Below are 18550 nucleotides of genomic sequence, written 5' to 3'. Positions count from 1 at the left end.
TCCAGTCGTCGTCCCCCCCCCCAGCAGTCAGTCAGCATTTTATAATGACTGTACTTAATCCTTATTTGCACACTTTTTGGTTCCCCCATTTAGTTTCTCCCCCTGCCCCCAATGATATGTTACTTCTACAAACCTTCCCCCAAGCCTACCACTATCTCTTTTGTTTGTGGGCAGTGCTATTTTGGTAACATAAGCAATGACATTCATACTTGAACATTGGAAATAGGAATTGTAGCCTTTATACTCCCATGAATTTGTCTAAAATCCTCTTTTAAAGCCAAGTGAGCCAGCGGTTTTCATCATATCTTATGACAGTGATTTTTCACATATGGGTTATGCATTGTTGTACTTCTTCTTCTTTTTTTGTCTGTCCCGAACCTACTAACTAATTTCAGAGTTGCAAGGTATTCCTGGGGAGGTCATAATTATTCTTACATTTTATAGAGCCCTACTTTCAAGCTCTTGACCCAAAGTATGAGGGCTTAGCACTTCAGTTCAAACATTCAGAAGAAAAGTGTGTAGTGTTGCTTCCTGTTGGTCAAAAACCCTCATTTACAGACTTGCCATGTAGAAGCTGTGCACTAATAAGAAGATGATTAATCCTTCAGTATTTAAAAAAAGTTAACAGTGACTGGAAGAACTTGGCAAAATGGGATCTCTCCCTTGCTCATGTGTATTCCACTATTGTAGGTGGTATTTTGGCAAGATAACCCGCCGAGAGTCAGAACGGTTACTACTCAATCCAGAGAATCCCCGGGGGACATTCTTGGCAAGAGAAAGTGAGACAACAAAAGGTAACGGCAATTTATGAAGAAAGTTAACATCTCTCGAAATAGCAGTTTCTATGAGAACAAGCTGGTGTTCAGAGCTCACTCCCCTTGCATCCGGGACAGTATTGGCTTTTCCATGTTCTTAAAAGACCGCTTCCTAAACTTCTGATAGCTGAAGTGCATTCTTTCTTTCCGAATTTAAATTGGGAAGTAAAGCCCAAAAGACTTACTTTGGCAGGTGTAAGAATTAGGTGGGCCTCAGATGATCAATGAAGTGTGTTTCTGGGCGAGTTGCCATTCTGGGTGTGCGTCTTGACTCAACTAGAGGTGCACTAAAGAACTGCTTCCAAGTGCAGGTGTTTCTGCTGCAAAGGGAGGGTGAGGAGGGGCCTACAGACCCAAGGATATGGACGGCCTTGGGCTGCTGAAACTACTTGGGGAAAGTTCAGAGTGCTAGTATGAACTTGCCCCAGCTGGGCTCTTATCTTAACTATGATAATAACAAGCAATAATAATTGGTGAGTAACGCTGGCAGTTCAACATTATAGCTGCCACAAATGTGCATGGGCTCACTTTTAATTATGGATTGGAAGTTTACAGCATTGGAAGTTTTCAGTTCCGGAGCCCTAGAGCTTGTACAGTCTCCTGGTCCTTTTTTGTTCTGGCCCAAGGCTCTTAATATCAGGTACCTTAACCTAAGAGTGTGTGTTATTGCTATGTCCATGTTCCCCTCATCACCCTCACCCTCTCTCCTTGTATGCTATCCATAGTCTGTTCTATCAACCAAGCAGTACACTCTCTGACTCCTGCCCTGTTCTGATTTGATTGGTGGAGAACTGGATGGGATTTAAATATCTAACGTAAACAGAGATTCTGGTCCTGTGCCTGTCCTCTTTACAAAGGAATGGTGCTGAAACTGGGTCACTGAGCTGGGAATAGCTGGGTAACCAATGGCAACAAGGAACTCTGCAGTTCCCTCCTATCCTTGCTGCCAGGGGCAGTTTGTTGTTGCATTTATAGGAGTGGTTTAATGAAGTTTGTGCTTGGGTGTGAGTGGCATTGTAGGAACCAGTTGGTGGTAGCAACACACGCGTGCCAGAAATAAAAGCCATGCGAGCAGAGTTTAGCTGTGGATGTCCTTCCCATTTCTGTCCTATGTGACTGGCATGTCAAGACAGGCATAAGCACATGGAGGGATCAAGCATCATTGCTGTGAACAGGTCAGATATTTATTAGAGTGAGGAGAGAGGCACTGGAGATATAGTAGGAGTGGTTACTTCAGCAGTGACAGAATGTCTGCCAGGCACATTCTGTTCAATATATTCAACTCAAGATTTCTCTGCTCTTCTCTGAAATTATCTCCAATGTCATATATACAAAATCGTCGTGTGCGATCAGCCCAGGAAACTAACTTCTAGTTCTTGTGGATGTGAGAATAGATTTGAGAACGGGCAAGCAGTGCCTCTTCAGTTGTGCAAGCTGGGGAAAAGGCTAAATAAGATTTCCAGATGTTGGAGGAAGACCTTGGTGCTATGCATGATCCCTAGCTCCTCCTCATGACTAGTAGAAGCATTAAAAACCTAAACAAAATAAGGGAAAACATGCTTAATTTGAATAATTCATTCAGGTTGCAGAGTTCAGCTTTTTCTCACTTCAGAATCTGGGTACCTGGTGCTGTTGCCAATTATCTCTGCATAGAAAGTTTTGCTCATGCAACCTCTGTAACCTGGTGGTTTATTATGTTGTGGATGTTTTTGCCTGGAACTAAAGTTGGGAGCTGACATACAAATAATGTGTGATGTGCGAGACACTCTGTGGCTAGCCACAGAGCAGAAGGAATGGGGTGGTGGTGATTCCATTGAGGACAAAAGCAGCAGCCAATGTGGCCAGGATGTCTTTGGTACCTAGCTAGGTATTTGTCTTCCTAACAGGGATCACTCTCTAAGGAAATTCATTTGCACAACAGAAGCTCCAGTTTCTTTTCTCCCTCCCCCCAACCTCCAGAGGGGGTCCCCATCTGCTCTGGAGGGCCCCCCCTCTGGAGCAGATGTTAGGAGCATACTAGAAGCCAAAGGAGAGGAAGAGTTAATACTGTAATCCTATGCTTTACTAATGGCCTTAAACTTTACAGAACATTAATATCCCATTCAGGTACTAAATAGTTCGTTCACATTATTAATTGCAGTCAATGTGTTACGGGTAACACACAAGAAATTGAGGACTGAGCTCTTTTAAAAAGCCAGTTTCAAAAATGCTGCTGTCCTGTGTTTTGAAAACCTTTGCCCAATAATCCTAGCTTCCACAGAACTTGTGTCAGCTTTTGGGTGTTAATGCAACAGCAGTTTCCCCATATAATTGGTGCATAGCATTAGCAATACAGGAAGAAAGCACAGTTCCCTATAGATTTGCTGCCAGTACCTATTTCCCTCCCCTTGAGGTGCTGCAGCAAAGGTCTCTGAGCTTTACGTTAACCCTGCACAAATTAGCTGCTGAAGTTTGACAGGATCAGAGTGGAGGCTGAGCCAGCTGGAGGCCATAATTAGACAGACCTGGCCTTGCCAGCTGCTTTTGTTCTTCAAAGGTATCTACTCTGCATCCTGCCCCCCTCCCTTCATGTGAATTCTGCTGTGAAGTTACTAACCTGCTGACGGCAGCACCAGCTTCCTTTCATGGACATGTCATAAAGACATGTGAGAGGCTTCCTTGAAAACCTGTGTGTTCAACATTTCCTCCATCCTAAAGCGCCACAAGGAAATGATGAGTAGATAAGGTTTTTAATATATTAGTTTTCCTATACTGTACTTTGTTCTCATTTTTTACAAGATGGACCATATTGCATCCGTGCTGGCTAAATCAGGGTATATGCATATGCTACATAGGAACATGGGAAGCTGCTTTTTATTGAGCTGGACGATAGGTCCATCTAGCTGAGTACTGTCAATGTTGATAGACAACGTACTTCTAAAATCTCAGGCGGGTTTCTCCCAGACCTACCTGGAGATGCCAGAGACTGAGCCTGGGACCTTTGGTTTGCAAAGAAGCATAGCTGTCAACTGTCCCTTATTTGGTGGGAAAGTCCCTTATCCCAACGCCGTGTCCCGCTGCTGTCCCTTATTGATGATGTCCCTTAAATTTCCCGGGTTTCAAAGGAAGCAGCTCCTCTCCCTCCCTCCCTGCTGGCCAGGGAGGAGGGAAGCTCCAACTGTGTTGCTTGGCAGCGTTGCTCAGCCAATAAGGAGTCTAAGAACGACTGGGGGGTGGAGCTTGCATGCCTTGTGTCGATCAAATCGGCCGCGTTGCCTGGGGAATCGCCTTTGCTCAGCGCTTCCCAGCGGAGAGGTGATGTGGTTTTCCTTGCTGCATCCCCTTTGCCGGGTTGCTGCACTGTGGGAACCACCGCTTGAGGCTTCGTTTGGCTGCTGGCTGGGTTTTCTGCCTTTGGCTTGGAGGGGCTCAGAAGTTGAACATACCTGTGCTTGGAAAATCCCTTATTTTGGCTGATCCCCTATTTTTGAGGCTGCTGGTCCCTTATTTTCAAATCTGTAAGTTGACAGCTGTGAAGAAGACATCTGAAGGCAGCCCTGTTTAGGGAAGTTTTTAATGACTGATGTCTTAATGTATTTTTAATCTTTTTGTTGGAAGCCGCCCAGAGTGGCTGGAGAAACCCAGCCAGTTGGGCAGGGTATTATTATTATTATTATTATTATTATTATTATTATTATTATTCAGGGACTCTACCACTGAGCTACAGTCTTTCACCTCTTCTTCGTTCCTTGGGCATCTAAACCAGGGTTTCCCAAACTTCGGTCTCCAGTTGTTTTTGGACTACAACTCCCATCACTGGTCCTGACCACTGGTCCTGCTAGCTAGGGATGATGGGAGTTGTCATCCAAAAACAACTGGAGACCCACTTTTGGGAAACATTGATCTGAACTTCTGCAGCGTTGTTAATATTTTATTCTAACCTTTGAAATAATGAATAACGTATAATATTATTCTAATATTATTACGTCTAATATTATTCTAACCTTTGAAATAATGAATAATGTCTAATAATAATGAATAATGAATAACTGGTAGTAAGTTCTGCTAAACAGCGGCTGCAAAGTATCTCTTAAACCCAATCCTGAGCTGTGTCCGCTTTTTCTTGGTAGGTGCCTACTGCCTCTCTGTCTCAGATTTTGACAATGCCAAGGGACTCAACGTGAAGCATTACAAGATCCGCAAGCTGGACAACGGTGGCTTCTACATCACTTCCCGCACACAGTTCAGCAGCCTTCAGCAACTGGTGGCCTATTACTCCAGTAAGTGCCATTTTGGCTTCAGATAATACAGGATTTCATTGCAGAATGCAGAGGCTCTGTCTAAGGTACCTTGAACTAAAAAGCAAAAGTGAACATACTTGGACAGCATCTTATGGGCACCATATGTACTTACAGAGATTGCCACCCACTACCATAAAACAGCATATTGGCTCCTTATATTGGCTCCCTGTATATTATTCCATGATAATTAAGCAGACTGATCCATCATGATCTTGAGCATCAGTGTGTCTGGCTTGTAACCAGAAGGTTGGTGGTTCGAGCCCACCCAGGGACGGCTATGGGCAGAATTTCCTGCATTGCAGGGGGTTGGACTAGATGACCCTGAGGACCCTTCCAACTCTAGAGTTCTATGATTTCATGAAATCAAAAGGTTGTAATGGTATTATAGTCAAGCTGCCACTGCACCGCAAAGCCGCAAATCTCAGTTTGCCTGGCATCAAGCAGGATGGCAAGATGGCAAGACTGAACAAGGTGTGCCCTTTCAAGAGGTTTCTGCTGAAGAAGAGAATAAGTTGGAAAGATACATATTTTCTGGATACTTCTGACCTGGGTAGATACTGGCACAGTGTTAGAGACAGGAAGTGATTGTCAGGTGACGGTGAAGAATGGTAAATAGTGAGAGAGATGGGATGAAAAAAGAAAGTCGGTTTACATTTGGTAATCGAGATGGTAGGGAAAAGAAGCTGGGCAGCTTCTTGGATGATGTTCTGTCTTCAGACATAGATGGTTCTGATCATGTTGGTAGTACTTCACTGCATCCAAGAAAATGTGCAGTTCCTAATTGAATTATGGGATAACTGTTTGCTTTGAACTGGCCCTAAGCTGACCTGCCACTTTCTGAGTCCCAACTGAACAACCATTCAGTAGTCTTCAGAGCTTTAAGATATTAGTTGTTCCCAACAATGTGGACTTCTAGCTGATAATGTAGAATTGTGGGCAATTATGAAATGGTTATAAGATTCTGGCAGCAACCTGGAAATTCTAGTAGGCAATCAGTATGAAATCAGACCAAGACATAGATATCTGCCTTTCATAACTGTATTTTAAGATTTTAAAATCTTTCACTTCTTAGCATGGTAAGATGTTTGATGGATCATAGATAGTGCTTCTGAAGTTGTGATAAGTTTCTTTCTCTTACATTGGAGTCAGTATCTGGCATTAGGAACCTGGTTCTAAGAAGGCGCTTTTTGGGAAATAACTGTTTTTTGCAATTTCTTTTCTCTGAGTTAGGTAGAACAATTAAGTAGGGCAATGAATCCTTATAGGAAATGCAGTCTGAGACACCTTAGAAAGTGTTCTGGTGCTTGTCCCGTGCTTGTCCCATTTAAGTGTTTCCTTGGGATTTGAAGAACATTTTATATAGAAAAATCACACACACACAGAGAGAGAGAGGGGGGGGGGAGGGAGAGAGGGAGTATAAGGAATAGAGACTCAAGGAGATTTAAACTGGGTTTGAGAAGGAGATAAATAGTTCCATATTCTTAAGACACGTTTCACTTAAAGTGGTGTTTCTTATACTTTATTGTGATATCTATGTTCCTCTTCCCCAGAACATGCAGATGGCTTGTGTCATCGTCTCACCAATGTCTGCCCAACCAGCAAGCCTCAAACACAAGGTCTGGCAAAGGATGCTTGGGAAATCCCCCGGGAGTCGCTGCGGTTAGAGGTGAAGCTTGGGCAAGGCTGTTTTGGAGAAGTGTGGATGGGTAAGGATTTCTAGCAGGTACCTGAGCCACAAAATTCGCCTTCTAGTCCGATGGGCATATTTCAGGCCATGTCTTTCAGCAAGGGGAAATTAGGCAAGGCCCCCGACTGCACAAACCCTAGGAGGCATGGTACCAGCTTAAGTGTTCATTAGTGAAAAGGATGCCTTGTTAATCTACTTATATTTCTACTCTAGGGACCTGGAATGGCACCACCAGGGTGGCAATAAAGACTCTGAAACCTGGGACAATGTCTCCAGAGGCATTTCTGCAGGAGGCACAGGTCATGAAGAAGCTGCGCCATGAGAAGTTGGTGCAGCTCTATGCTGTGGTTTCGGAGGAACCCATTTATATTGTAACAGAATACATGTGTAAAGGTGAGCAATGCATTAAGGGCAGGCATTAAGGATGCCTTGTTTGGATGTTCTCTCCCTCAGACTGAAAGGGCAAAATTAAATGGGCTAGAAATCTAATGTTGGGAGCAGAAACATTTTACCCCGTCATTCAGAATAGGCAGCATTTGGAAAATGAGTTTGTCAATTAGGCATCATCTAAGCACCAATTCACATAACCCAGGCATAGGCAAACTTGGCCCTCCAGATGTTTTGGAACTACAACTCCCATCATTCCTAGCCAACAGGACCAGTGGTCATGGATGATGGGAATTGTAGACCCAAAACATCTGGAGGGCCAAGTTTGGCCATGCCTGACATAACCAAATGGATGTGTTACAGATGTGGGCTGAATTGATTTACACAGTTGTTTGTGTGGTTTTATTGTATCTGTGTGGGGTTTATTACCTGTTTGTAAGTTGCTTTGAGGGATGCGGGTGGCGCTGTGGGTTAAACCACAGAGCCTAGGACTTGCCGATCAGAAGGTTGGCGGTTCGAATCCCCATGACGGGGTGAGCTCCTGTTGCTCGATCCCTGCTCCTGCCCACCTAGCAGTTCGAAAGCACGTCAAAGTGCAAGTAGATAAATAGGTACCGCTCCGTCGGGAAGGTAAACGGCGTTTCCGTGCGCTGCTCTGGTTCGCCAGAAGCGGCTTAGTCATGCTGGCCACATGACCCGGAAGCTGTACGCTGGCTCCCTCGGCCAATAAAACGAGATGAGCGCCACAAACCCAGAGTCGGCCACAAGTGGACCTAATGGTCAGGGGTCCCTTTACCTTTACCTTAAGTTGCTTTGGGTTGCTCTAGGCAAGATAAAAGTGACTTTAACAAATTTAATAAATAAGAATAAGCACTGAAGAGGCCTGGTGATTGTTTGGCAAACCACTGACTTACAATTCAACCCTTGCTTCCCATGTTGCTGCAACATTTGAGGAGTGTAAATTACAGTTCAATCAAGATGTGAGAAAAAACTAATGAAGGGTTTTTGTTGGTGCTTAAATTCTTTCTAGGCTCTGTAAAAAACAGCTCGTTGGCTCAGTTAAATTGTATTGTTTGCTCTGTGAGATTGAAACAGCTGCAAATTCTGCAGAGGGAAAACATCTGCAAGGGTTTAGGGTTTGCTCCAACTTCAATTACTGACAATTGTATGTTCTGCTCTAGGGAGCCTCCTGGATTTCTTGAAAGGGGAGATGGGCAAGTACTTGAGGCTGCCCCAACTGGTAGATATGGCGGCTCAGGTGAGTGTAGCATGCTTTAAGAGCCAATCTACATATGCTGTAGGCTTGGAGGATGCTGCTTTTCCAGATCTGTATGACTCTAGGCTGCTGGTGGAGGATTGCCTATTTTGCTTGTTTGCCTATAATAGTATCTCCCTGCATACAAATATTTAGCAAGACAACCAGCTGTTGTAAAATCTGCCTCCCTGACATGCTGCTTTTCTGTTAGCGGGGTTGTTATTGGGGAAGCATTTTCCAGTGCCCTTTGGGTTCCTTTAAACCAATATAAGATCTCTGACCATGTCTCTCTCCCTTTTTGGCATTCAAGCCTCTTCCCATATCTCATTTTCTGTGTGCGCCAGCTGAGACAGAGTGCTGGTGAACATCTGTTTCAGTCAGTGCAACATTAGCAGCTATGCAAGATAGGCAGCCCACATGATATTGGCTGACAAATACTTCATTTTTCATAGGTTTAGCTTTATTCAGCCCCTCTGCTTTCAAGAGAACTGTAGGCTCATTTGACTCCAAGTTCATTGCTTTTGCTGGTTGGTTTGACATTTAACACACACACACACACACACACACACACACACACACACACACGGCTTTACTACATTAGTCTATATCTTCATAAGTTAACTGAATCCTGGTAATCCTGGGCTGAATAGAGCTGGCTGATTTGACTAATGCTTTACGGGTAAGCTCTGATAGATCATAATAATCATTCATGCAAATTCGTAATGTATATTTTTTACTACATTTATATCCCACCTGAACTTCAAGGACCTCAGACTGGTATACATAGTTTTCCTTCTCCCTGTTTTATCCTCAGAACAACCCTGTGAGGTAGGTTAGGCTGAGAGACAGTGACTGGCCCAGGGTCACCCAGCAAGCTTCATAGCTGAGTGGGGATTTGAACCCTGGCGTCCCAAGTCCTAGTCCTGAACTCAGAGCTTTCCAAACTTTTCAAGGTGGTGACACACTTTTTGGACATGGAACCTTTCACGACACAGTAATTCATTTTGTGACATGGTAATTCAGTTTTACTAGCCAACCGGAGGTTAAACTAACCCTTTCCAGCCCAGGAGGAGTGTGGGGAGCATTCGTGCAACACACCTACACACTGCAACCAACACACTAATGTGTCACAACACAGTTTAGAAAGCTCTACCTTAACTATTCCACCACACTGATTTTCTTTTGTGTTTGGGATTCTTCCAGATTGCATCTGGCATGGCATATGTGGAGAGGATGAACTACGTACACAGAGATCTCCGAGCTGCCAACATCCTTGTGGGGGAAAATCTGGTGTGCAAGGTAGCTGACTTTGGACTGGCCCGGCTGATTGAGGACAATGAATACACAGCAAGGCAAGGTATGAGCTGCACTTTCCACTTGGAAGAAATAAGCAGCTGCAAACTAGTTAGTGCTTCAGAGCGGGAAGAAGTCTGGGTAGCAATGCAGAATAAAAGCCCCGCGGCCCAAAAGCAGGAAGCGTTATCAAGACAACGTGAAAAGGCAGCCTTCATGCCAACATGACAAACTGTTGAGTACATTTCTATGATTCTATGTCCTGGATTCCTGCACTTTTGCTACTGCTGGTGAATGATGCAGAAGTAGTGGAAGACTTGGTTGCCAACATCCTTCATTTCTTCCTTTTGTGTTCGCTGAATAATAATTTTTTTTTTTTTTACAATATGCTTGTCTGTCTTGTTCAGGTGCTAAATTCCCCATTAAGTGGACTGCCCCAGAAGCTGCTCTCTATGGCCGATTCACCATCAAGTCAGATGTATGGTCCTTTGGAATACTGCTGACTGAACTGGCCACGAAGGGCCGAGTACCATATCCAGGTAAGTGGTTTTTTTTATATACCATATTTTCGCTCCATAAGACGCACCTGACCATAAGACGCACCTAGTTTTTAGAGGGGGAATGCAAGAAAAAAAAACCTATTCTTTAAAGGGAGCGCTGAGCAGAGCCTGTATGCATCCCAGGCTCTGCTCAGCGCTCCCTTTCATGAGCTGCGTGGAGTGTGTGTGTGGCGCTTGCAGGCTTTTCCCCGAGGAGGGAGAAGGGCAGCCTGTCACTGATACAGCGATCCCTCTCACTGTTCTGGCTTCTGGGATAGCTGTGCAGCCTGAATTCACTCCATAAGATGCACACACATTTCCCCTTACTTTTTAGGAGGGAAAAAGTGTGTCTTATAGAGCGAAAAATACGGTGGGCCTTTCTACAGGTGCTCAAAGGGGCCACAAGACCAGCTATAGCAAACTACTCATTCACTACTCATGGAAAGGGACAGGGATCTCCAAAGCAGAACAATACTGTCTCCTACAGTGCTAATATCAGAGATAAAGCCTGCCTGCTCTTTAAGAGTGAAAGTCAGCAATTTACCCACCCACACCTCCAACACTCTGTGGAAATGTATGTCTGATCTTTGTGGTGTGTTGCTTAGCTCCAAAACTAGAGATAAAAAATCCCTCTGCCTGTTCTTTACAGAGGATCTTTAAAGAGGAAGCAGAGCATTTTAATGCTGTTTAGATCAGGAGATAAAAGTTGTGAGGTTGCATCCGGTGGTTTGGTAGAGTAGATGCAGCCCATGGACTTGTGGGTTCGCCCAACCACCTTGGTTTTTCCTGTTCTTTCCATTTTAATATATTTTGATCGTTTTTATTTTTAATTGTTGTACGTCATTGTGAGTGGTGCATGGGCGCTAGACAGGTGGGATAGATTTTAATTAATTAATAACTTTGGGAAAAGGAAGCTAATATATGATTTGTGGAGGATATACACCAACAATAAGACCTTTCACAATTATGGGAGACAAAATCAGGAAGCGTCTCATGGGAAATGGATTTCTCCAGAGTTTTAATTCCTCTGTAGACTTCTGCTTTCCTTCTGAAGCCCCATTCATATATTACTGTAGCCTACTCCCTTTTATTCATGGTTCAGTTCCACATCAGTAATATTATGGGTGACTCAAATCCCTGAAGTGGTGTACAGCATGAGAAAAATGACATTAAATACAAGAGAAGTTTGATAAACAATAAAATTGTTTCTACAGAAAATAAAAACATCTGTATGTTACAAACACATTACAGGATTGGGCTATGGGGAAAATCCCTGCGTCCCATACCCAGCTAGTGTCTAGTTCTCTGTTTGCTGGCAGGAGAAGAAGAAAGGTAACAGGCTCTGTGTGAGAGATGGGAAGTTTGTGACCCTCCAGGTGTTATTGGGCTCCCATCATCCCTGGAGGTTGTCATTGCTGGCTGAGGCTGATGGGAGTTAAGAGTCCATTATCTGGAGGGCCACAGGCTCCCCCTCTCTGCTTGATGCCAGACTTTAGGAACACTACTTAAATCGCTCCACTGTAATGCAAATGGAACTGTACTTGGTAAACAGGAGCATACGTTGTTAGCGACACTTCTGTATATTTTTGCTAAACTGTTCTACTGAAGAGCCAGGTTGCATACTCCTTTTCTGAGAAGTGATAATGTCTTGGATCCAGGAGTGGTATGCATGTATGTACACTTACATGCAAGTAGTACCAGTACTCACAGTGTTTACTGAACACCTGTCTGCTTTTGTACCAATAGGTATGGTGAACCGGGAAGTGCTTGATCAAGTAGAGCGAGGCTACCGGATGCCCTGCCCACCAGAATGCCCAGAGTCTCTGCATGATCTGATGTGTCAGTGCTGGAGGAAGGATCCTGAGGAAAGGCCAACATTTGAGTACCTTCAAGCTTTCTTGGAGGACTATTTCACATCAACAGAGCCTCAATATCAGCCAGGCGAGAACCTATAGATCTGGGAACAGAATTCAGTGCCAAAGACTCTATGCTGCTCCTACTGCATATGTGCTCAAGCGAGAGACTTTGAGCCATACTTGAAACATGTCTGGAGCACGTGCCAGGGTCTCTTCCTCGTTCTGCTGATTTGCCCTTCCTTTTGAGGATGGTACGGGGCGCCCTTTGTTAAACAAATGTGGTGCCCTCGGCTGTTATGGGTTACTTAAGGCCTCAATAGGTCATAAATTAGCAGTGTCATGGTTCTACTTTTTGATATGAAGTTGGCTACGGTGCAGAAAAACAGGGTTTCAGAAAAGCCAAGTTCTTCCAGAAGAGAAGAGGCCAAATAAAAACCAGGGATCCTATTCCTGTGGGCCGCCTGCCCTCTGGAGTCTGCCCTCCCTCCAAACCATCCTTCACATCCATCAGCAAGAACATGGCAATGCTGCGTTGATGGTGATGATGTGGGCTACTTCATGGCTGCATGGCTTCAAAGCACTTGGGTCATCTCTGATTGACTTAGTGGTGATGCTACAGCATTATGCCTTTTCAAATTCATATGGCTTCTGTTCTCCTTTATGTCTGAAACCAGCACAGTTTCCCCTTTCCTTGTCCCATCCAAACCCCACTGCGTGGAATTGGATTGACTGTTTCTCTCCAGGGAAAAATGGCAGCCCACTTATATTTGGAACATGTCACATTTCCATGTACTCATGGTCCTCTTTTTTTATATGTGTATATATGTACAATCTGCCACTGTTCTCTTCTGGGCCATTGAGGATGTGTCACTGTCCGCCCAGTCTTGTCTTGTGTGTGTGTGGTGCACTTGCTCTTAGCCATAGAAGAAACAGGACTCAGGGTGCTGAGTTTGCAGTTCAGTTGTAGGGTTTGGTTCATCTTTGCCTTGGAACAGCGATAGCAAACATGGTGCCCTCCAGATTTTATTGGACTATGATTCCCATCATCCCTGATCATTGACTGAATTAGTTGGGACTGACGGGAGATGTAGTCCAACAATATTAGGAGGGCACCACATTTGTTACTTTGATGTTGAATTGAAGGAACTTCTTGAGGAGGTCATACTCTGCAGTTGATTAGGGATTTTAATTTTGATGCTTGTGGTAGTGGTGGCTTGTGCATTTTTTAGAGCTGTGTTTGTTCTTGGACTGCAGGCTTGTCTTCCAGCCTAGCCTTTCAACCCTAATAAAGTGAAATTATGAACAGAAATGTCTTAGCCTGGCAAGAAGGGATATACTCTACCTGGGTCGTAAGTCCCCTAAATGCCAGCTGTTAGCCCAGGGAATAAAAGTCTTCCACATGGCATTTTAAGAATTCATCAAGTACATGGTTCCTTCTCTTTTCACATCAGTGCATCTTAATCTTAACCATTTCTAAGGCTCCTTGGTCCCTCCGGGGCGTAATATTGCTGCTGGGTAAACTTCAGCTGAACAAGTTGCTCTGCAGTGCTGCCTCAGCACAGTGGGTGCACTTCTGGTTCAGACAGGGTAAAGAGGCCTTGCATTGCCCTGCCATCTGAGGGCAGCCCCCTTCTCCCATACAGTATATGAGTAAGTGATGCACATGGGGAAGAACAAATCCAACAAAGAAAGTAGCAAAATACATAGAACCCCACAAAACTTGATTTTTGTCCTCCCTCACTAAACCTGTGTCCCAGTGCTATATGATCCCCAGGATGACCCCTTGCTGGAGAGAATTTTAGATCAGGGGTTTAACCCAGCCCTGTTCTAAAACTACTGATAAGAGCTTGCAATCTCCACATAGGCCCCTTCTACAGAGCAATCCTTTAAGAAATGCAAGTCCCTGTTTATGCTTCTGATTTGGTTATGACCTAAAACTAGTCCCAATTATTCCTAGGGTACAAATCATGCCAAATGTCCTTGTTTTGCCTCTTCTATCTTCCTTCCATCTTTTAAAGCCTTATTGGCTGAAGCAGTGGGGGAAAGTGAGGACAATAGCTGAACCCTGTGAAGTACTAATGAGCAAACTGCACATTACATTCCACTGCCTGTATTTTTTCCTCTAGTAAACTAAAGGCAGTCACTAGGCTGTGAGTTTCACCAAAGGAGCATTAGGGGGAAGGGCTGCTTAAACCTGTACGTTCTGGCTGTCTTTCCGTTAAAATTACCCCTTCCCGAGCTGATTCGGAGTGGAGGGGAAACTGGGAGGGAAATGGTTAAGCTGAAGTGCAGGTAGATACAGATCATGTGGTGTTACTCTGCTAAAAACTCACAGCACAATAAACTGCTTTCAGTTCAAAAAAGCAAATGTCAGAGAAGAGTAATATGCAACTACATTCAGTGTATGGTTTGGCCATAAAAGCCCTTAAAAATGGATGTTCAGGCTTCTGCTGGATCACACCCTGTGCAGTCTCTTCCTTGATCACTTGTCACTTTCCACATATCCTGCAGAGCTTTCCATACTCATATCCATCCTGCTGCACATCAGGAGCTGTTTTTAACAGCAGCTGGCATTTGAGCAGCTGGTTGCAGTTTACATTTCAGCTTGTGCATATGCAACAGAATTCAACTTGGCAATCTTTGCACTGTTGGAGGGGGGAAGCTTTTAGAATCAGTCTGTTTTAAAATCAGCAAGATGACGCGTCTCTGAATGCATGCCAGAATCATCCCCTTCTTGGGAAAGAGCAAGGAACCGAACAAGATGGAGACTTGGGCACCAGTACCTAGTCCCATCAGCAGCTGGTGCTGCAGTGACCTTACTCCATAACCTTCACTCACACGGAGGAGCAAAATATATAAAGCTGCAATGGACTTGGCTGGAGCATGCCTGTTACATTAGCGCTTGTTAGGCCAAGGAATCTGCACCCCAAGGGCAGATGGAGTAATTGTGCACATCACGCTAGGGGAGACCTGAGATGCACTCCAGGAGCTGGCATGAGAGTTCAGACTTGGAGCCATGTTGATTTGTTAACTAGGCTAATTCTACAGACAACACACTGCATCCCAGACTCACAGCCTCAAAGGGACTGAAAGGGCGATTTTTCCAAAGTGCCTGTTGTGAGGGCCGTGAATTGAGGCTGATTATTTTTTTTTTAAAAAAAAACAAGATTGCGTCAGCATCTTAACTTTTTTTAAACCAACAAGATTGCTGCAGCATCTTGTCAGAAAACTCTCACTAGTGAAAGGTGGGTCTCCTTGTCACTCAAGGTAAGCTTTCAGCTGTCACTCCCTCAACAACATGCAGTGTGCTTGTCTATCCAACTAAGTCTTACTTGGAGGAGAGCAATTGAAATTAAGGAACGTGAAATAAATGAACCTAAGTTAGTCATATTCCTTAATTTCAGTGGGTCTTCTGTGAGTAGGACTAGCATTGGCTACAAACCTTATATTTGGGCATTCCATGATTTCTACTTAAACATTAATGGACTAGAGCCAAGTGCCTCTGTGCAAATATATACAGCAACATTTGACCAGGTTTGAACCCAAATAGTTACACTTGCTTCGTTTGACACAAGGCAGATAGCTGAATGATTTCCATATGTAACACTTGTACTGGAAATCCCAAATCTATAAAGAACTAGCCGTCCCTCCCCACTTTTAAAGTCCTATTAAAACCAATTAAAGTTGTTCAGCCACAAGTATGACTGACTCTCTCTGGCTTGAGGCCTATGGTTGCCACTAAGTCTCAAGCCTACAGTCCACGAAACAGCCCTATTCCTACAGAGAACAGCAGTTTGAAGCAGCATTTGGCCCATGTTTGGAGTGGAACCTTGCCATCGTCACACTGCAGAGCGAGAAAGTGTAATGGACGCCAATTCCACAGTTTTCTCCAATGTGGCCTGCCACCATCCACAAAACCCTTTCTAAGCGATATGCAAAGAGATCTGCCTTCTGTTGCAATGGTTATTTCTAATGTGCAGAAAACCCTTCTGCAGTGCACCACACTTTTTATTAGGAGAATTTCTTAACAGCTGTAAAATAGCCCCTCCCCCTTTGTATATAGCTCTTGAGTCCTCTGAGTTGTTGCTCAGTGGCTTTGGATATTGATTTAAGTGCATGTGACTCTTAAAAGTGATAAGAATGTTTGTTGCAATTGTACTTAGCTGGAATTCATTGTAGTCGCCGTGCCATCACTTGGTCGTCTTACTTTTTCATGCCTAAAGTTTGGATGGTCTCCAATGTGCCAAAAAAAACCCCCAAAACCTCCAAGGGCAGAATCCCCTCTCCATTTATCCGATTTTTCCTTATTCAGGACCAATTTCTGGCAGGACTGGGTTTCCAAGAACTTAATTGTTTTAGACAAGTAGGTGTTGTGTTGCTTCATTCTCTGTTTTGCCATCTCATTTGAGCAGGATGTTTTTTCTGCTGTTATCAGCTCGGTGTTAGACTGGGAAAGGGGTTTTGGAGGGCGGGGTTTTGCTCAGAAAGGTCCAAAGTGGAGATTTGATACCTCTTATCTCATTCAAAGAGAAAGGTCCACAGTTTTTGAACAGAGGACCTCTGTCCACCTCAAAGGTAATTTGACTCAACCAGAGATTATTTCTACCAGAGATAGAGCACAGCTGAGAAGGCACCAAAAATGGTATGAAGTTATGACAAGATATTGTGTGCTTCCCCGCCACTCAGTCCTGCACCCTTGCCTGTTGGCAGGAGAAGGGACCTGGAATGGGGCAGAGTTCCCATATTTTGCACAAGCTCCTTTCCCAAAAAGTCCAGATTCAAGTTTTCATGATGCTGAAGACCAGACCTCAGTATCTTTTTGAGGTTACTGAGCCAAATCTCCATCTTATGCCAAGTATGTGTGTGTACCTCAGAACCGTAAAATGCTCAGTGCATCATAGCAATAGTGTTTAAAATTCAGTCATGGGTTCTCTTAGGTGCCTGTACTTTAAAACAATTGCTTTGTTATATGCCAAAATCCCCACCTCCTGCAGAATTTCTAGTAAAATGCATACTTTTATTGTGTTGGGAACAGGGTCTGCTTTCGTTTCTCCAATGTGTTGTAGGAGGTACGGATAAAGGGCAGCAACTTACCCCCTGCCTTTCTGTATCTCTTCTACACTGCTTATTCATAATATGCCTTATGCGTGCTTTTTTCCATATGTACTCAAAAGACTATATGCTGGGTCTTTTTTTTTAAAAAAAGAAAAATTTTCTCAGATGTATTGAATTCAAATTCTGCTCCTATGAGGATCACTTCAGCAACATACCACATCAAATGAGAAAGGAACTAAGCTGGGAATTCAGGAGACTGTGCCTTCCCAAACCTCAAAACATTCGGTTCTCTTTCTATTCCTTTGCCAAGCTGAACATTCCCTTGTACCTCCTTCACATCCAGGATTGAGAATGACTTTGTCCCTTCAGCCTTTTTTTTTTTTTTTTTTTTGGTATTCCAGTGTGCCAATGTATATTGAATTCACACCAGAACTTTCCTTTGTTAAAGCATGGTTATTTGGAACACCAATGTGGGCTGACAATTAGCCCGCATGGGAAACAGCCTTTTGTTTTGTATTTATTTTTTTGGTGGAATGCTGCTCCCTCTAGTCTTGTTCGCTTTCTATACTAGTCCATCCTAACTGAGGTGGCAAATCTGCAGATCTGTGCCTGGGTTGTGCCACTTTTGAACTGAGCAAGGGCTCATAGGATTGCAAGGTTTTCCCTACAATAAAGAAAAATAATCCATCTACAAAACTCTTTTAAAGTGGGGAGTAGGCGAAATCCCTCCTGATATTTAATTCCCTGTGCAAGGGGGGAGTTGACCGTATGACCCGCCTGCAATTTACAAAGTGCAGCCTAGATGCAAGTTTTCTGCCTCTCAGAACTAGACCTAAAAATCCAGTCTCTTAAATCTGTGATCGAGCCATTTCCTCGCGGTGTAATATTACTGTATTTGGGGTTTTTTTCTTTAGCAGCATTCATTTGTGAGCAGGACTTACATTGGGGTATTCAAATTATGTGACCTGGGTTGTTTTTTTGTACAAGCTGGAACAGTTGTTTTACCGGAGTGATGGGGTGTGTGGCATCCTTCTCTCCAAGGATATGCCAGATTTGTTGTTTCTGTTCAAGTATGTCAAGAAACCCTTTTTGCTGAGATGGAAGGAAGGAATAACTTTATTTTTAAATGTCAGCCACCACGGAGAAACAGCTTCTTGACAAATACAAAACGAAACATATACCTAACTGGGAAATGCTTCAGTGTAGGAGCTAAAACCAGTCTCTGTGTGCGTATGTGTACGTGTGTGTATATATAATATATAGATATTAATGTATAAAGAATCCTTTTTTCCAAGTATGTACATTTTTTTATATATAAAAATCAAGACAAGTAGATCAGTTTAAATTCACAGATTTCTCTTCTGCTTTTGGTATAGCAATAAT

General features: G+C 43.7%; 1 protein-coding gene across 2 annotated transcripts in view; it reads left to right on the top strand.

Annotated features, from left to right (window-relative positions):
- The window catches only part of SRC (SRC proto-oncogene, non-receptor tyrosine kinase), a 90506-nt gene extending 73200 nt beyond the window's left edge, over nt 1-17306 (top strand). For both annotated transcript variants that reach the window (XM_083746266.1, XM_083746265.1), the window contains 8 exons: nt 691-794; nt 4925-5074; nt 6646-6801; nt 6996-7175; nt 8351-8427; nt 9628-9781; nt 10125-10256; nt 12003-17306. In XM_083746266.1, coding sequence (XP_083602392.1) covers nt 691-794; nt 4925-5074; nt 6646-6801; nt 6996-7175; nt 8351-8427; nt 9628-9781; nt 10125-10256; nt 12003-12211 — 1162 coding nt within the window. In that variant the 3' untranslated portion in view covers nt 12212-17306. The remainder of the gene's footprint in view (nt 1-690; nt 795-4924; nt 5075-6645; nt 6802-6995; nt 7176-8350; nt 8428-9627; nt 9782-10124; nt 10257-12002) is intronic.
- The last annotated feature ends 1244 nt before the right edge of the window (nt 17307-18550 follow it).

Source organism: Podarcis gaigeae (genome assembly GCF_964106915.1).
Source record: "Podarcis gaigeae genome assembly, chromosome: 6".
In the NCBI taxonomy this organism is placed as follows: Eukaryota; Metazoa; Chordata; class Lepidosauria; order Squamata; family Lacertidae; genus Podarcis; species Podarcis gaigeae.
Note: the sequence above shows the minus strand (reverse complement) of the source record. Positions and strands in the feature narration are given on the sequence as shown.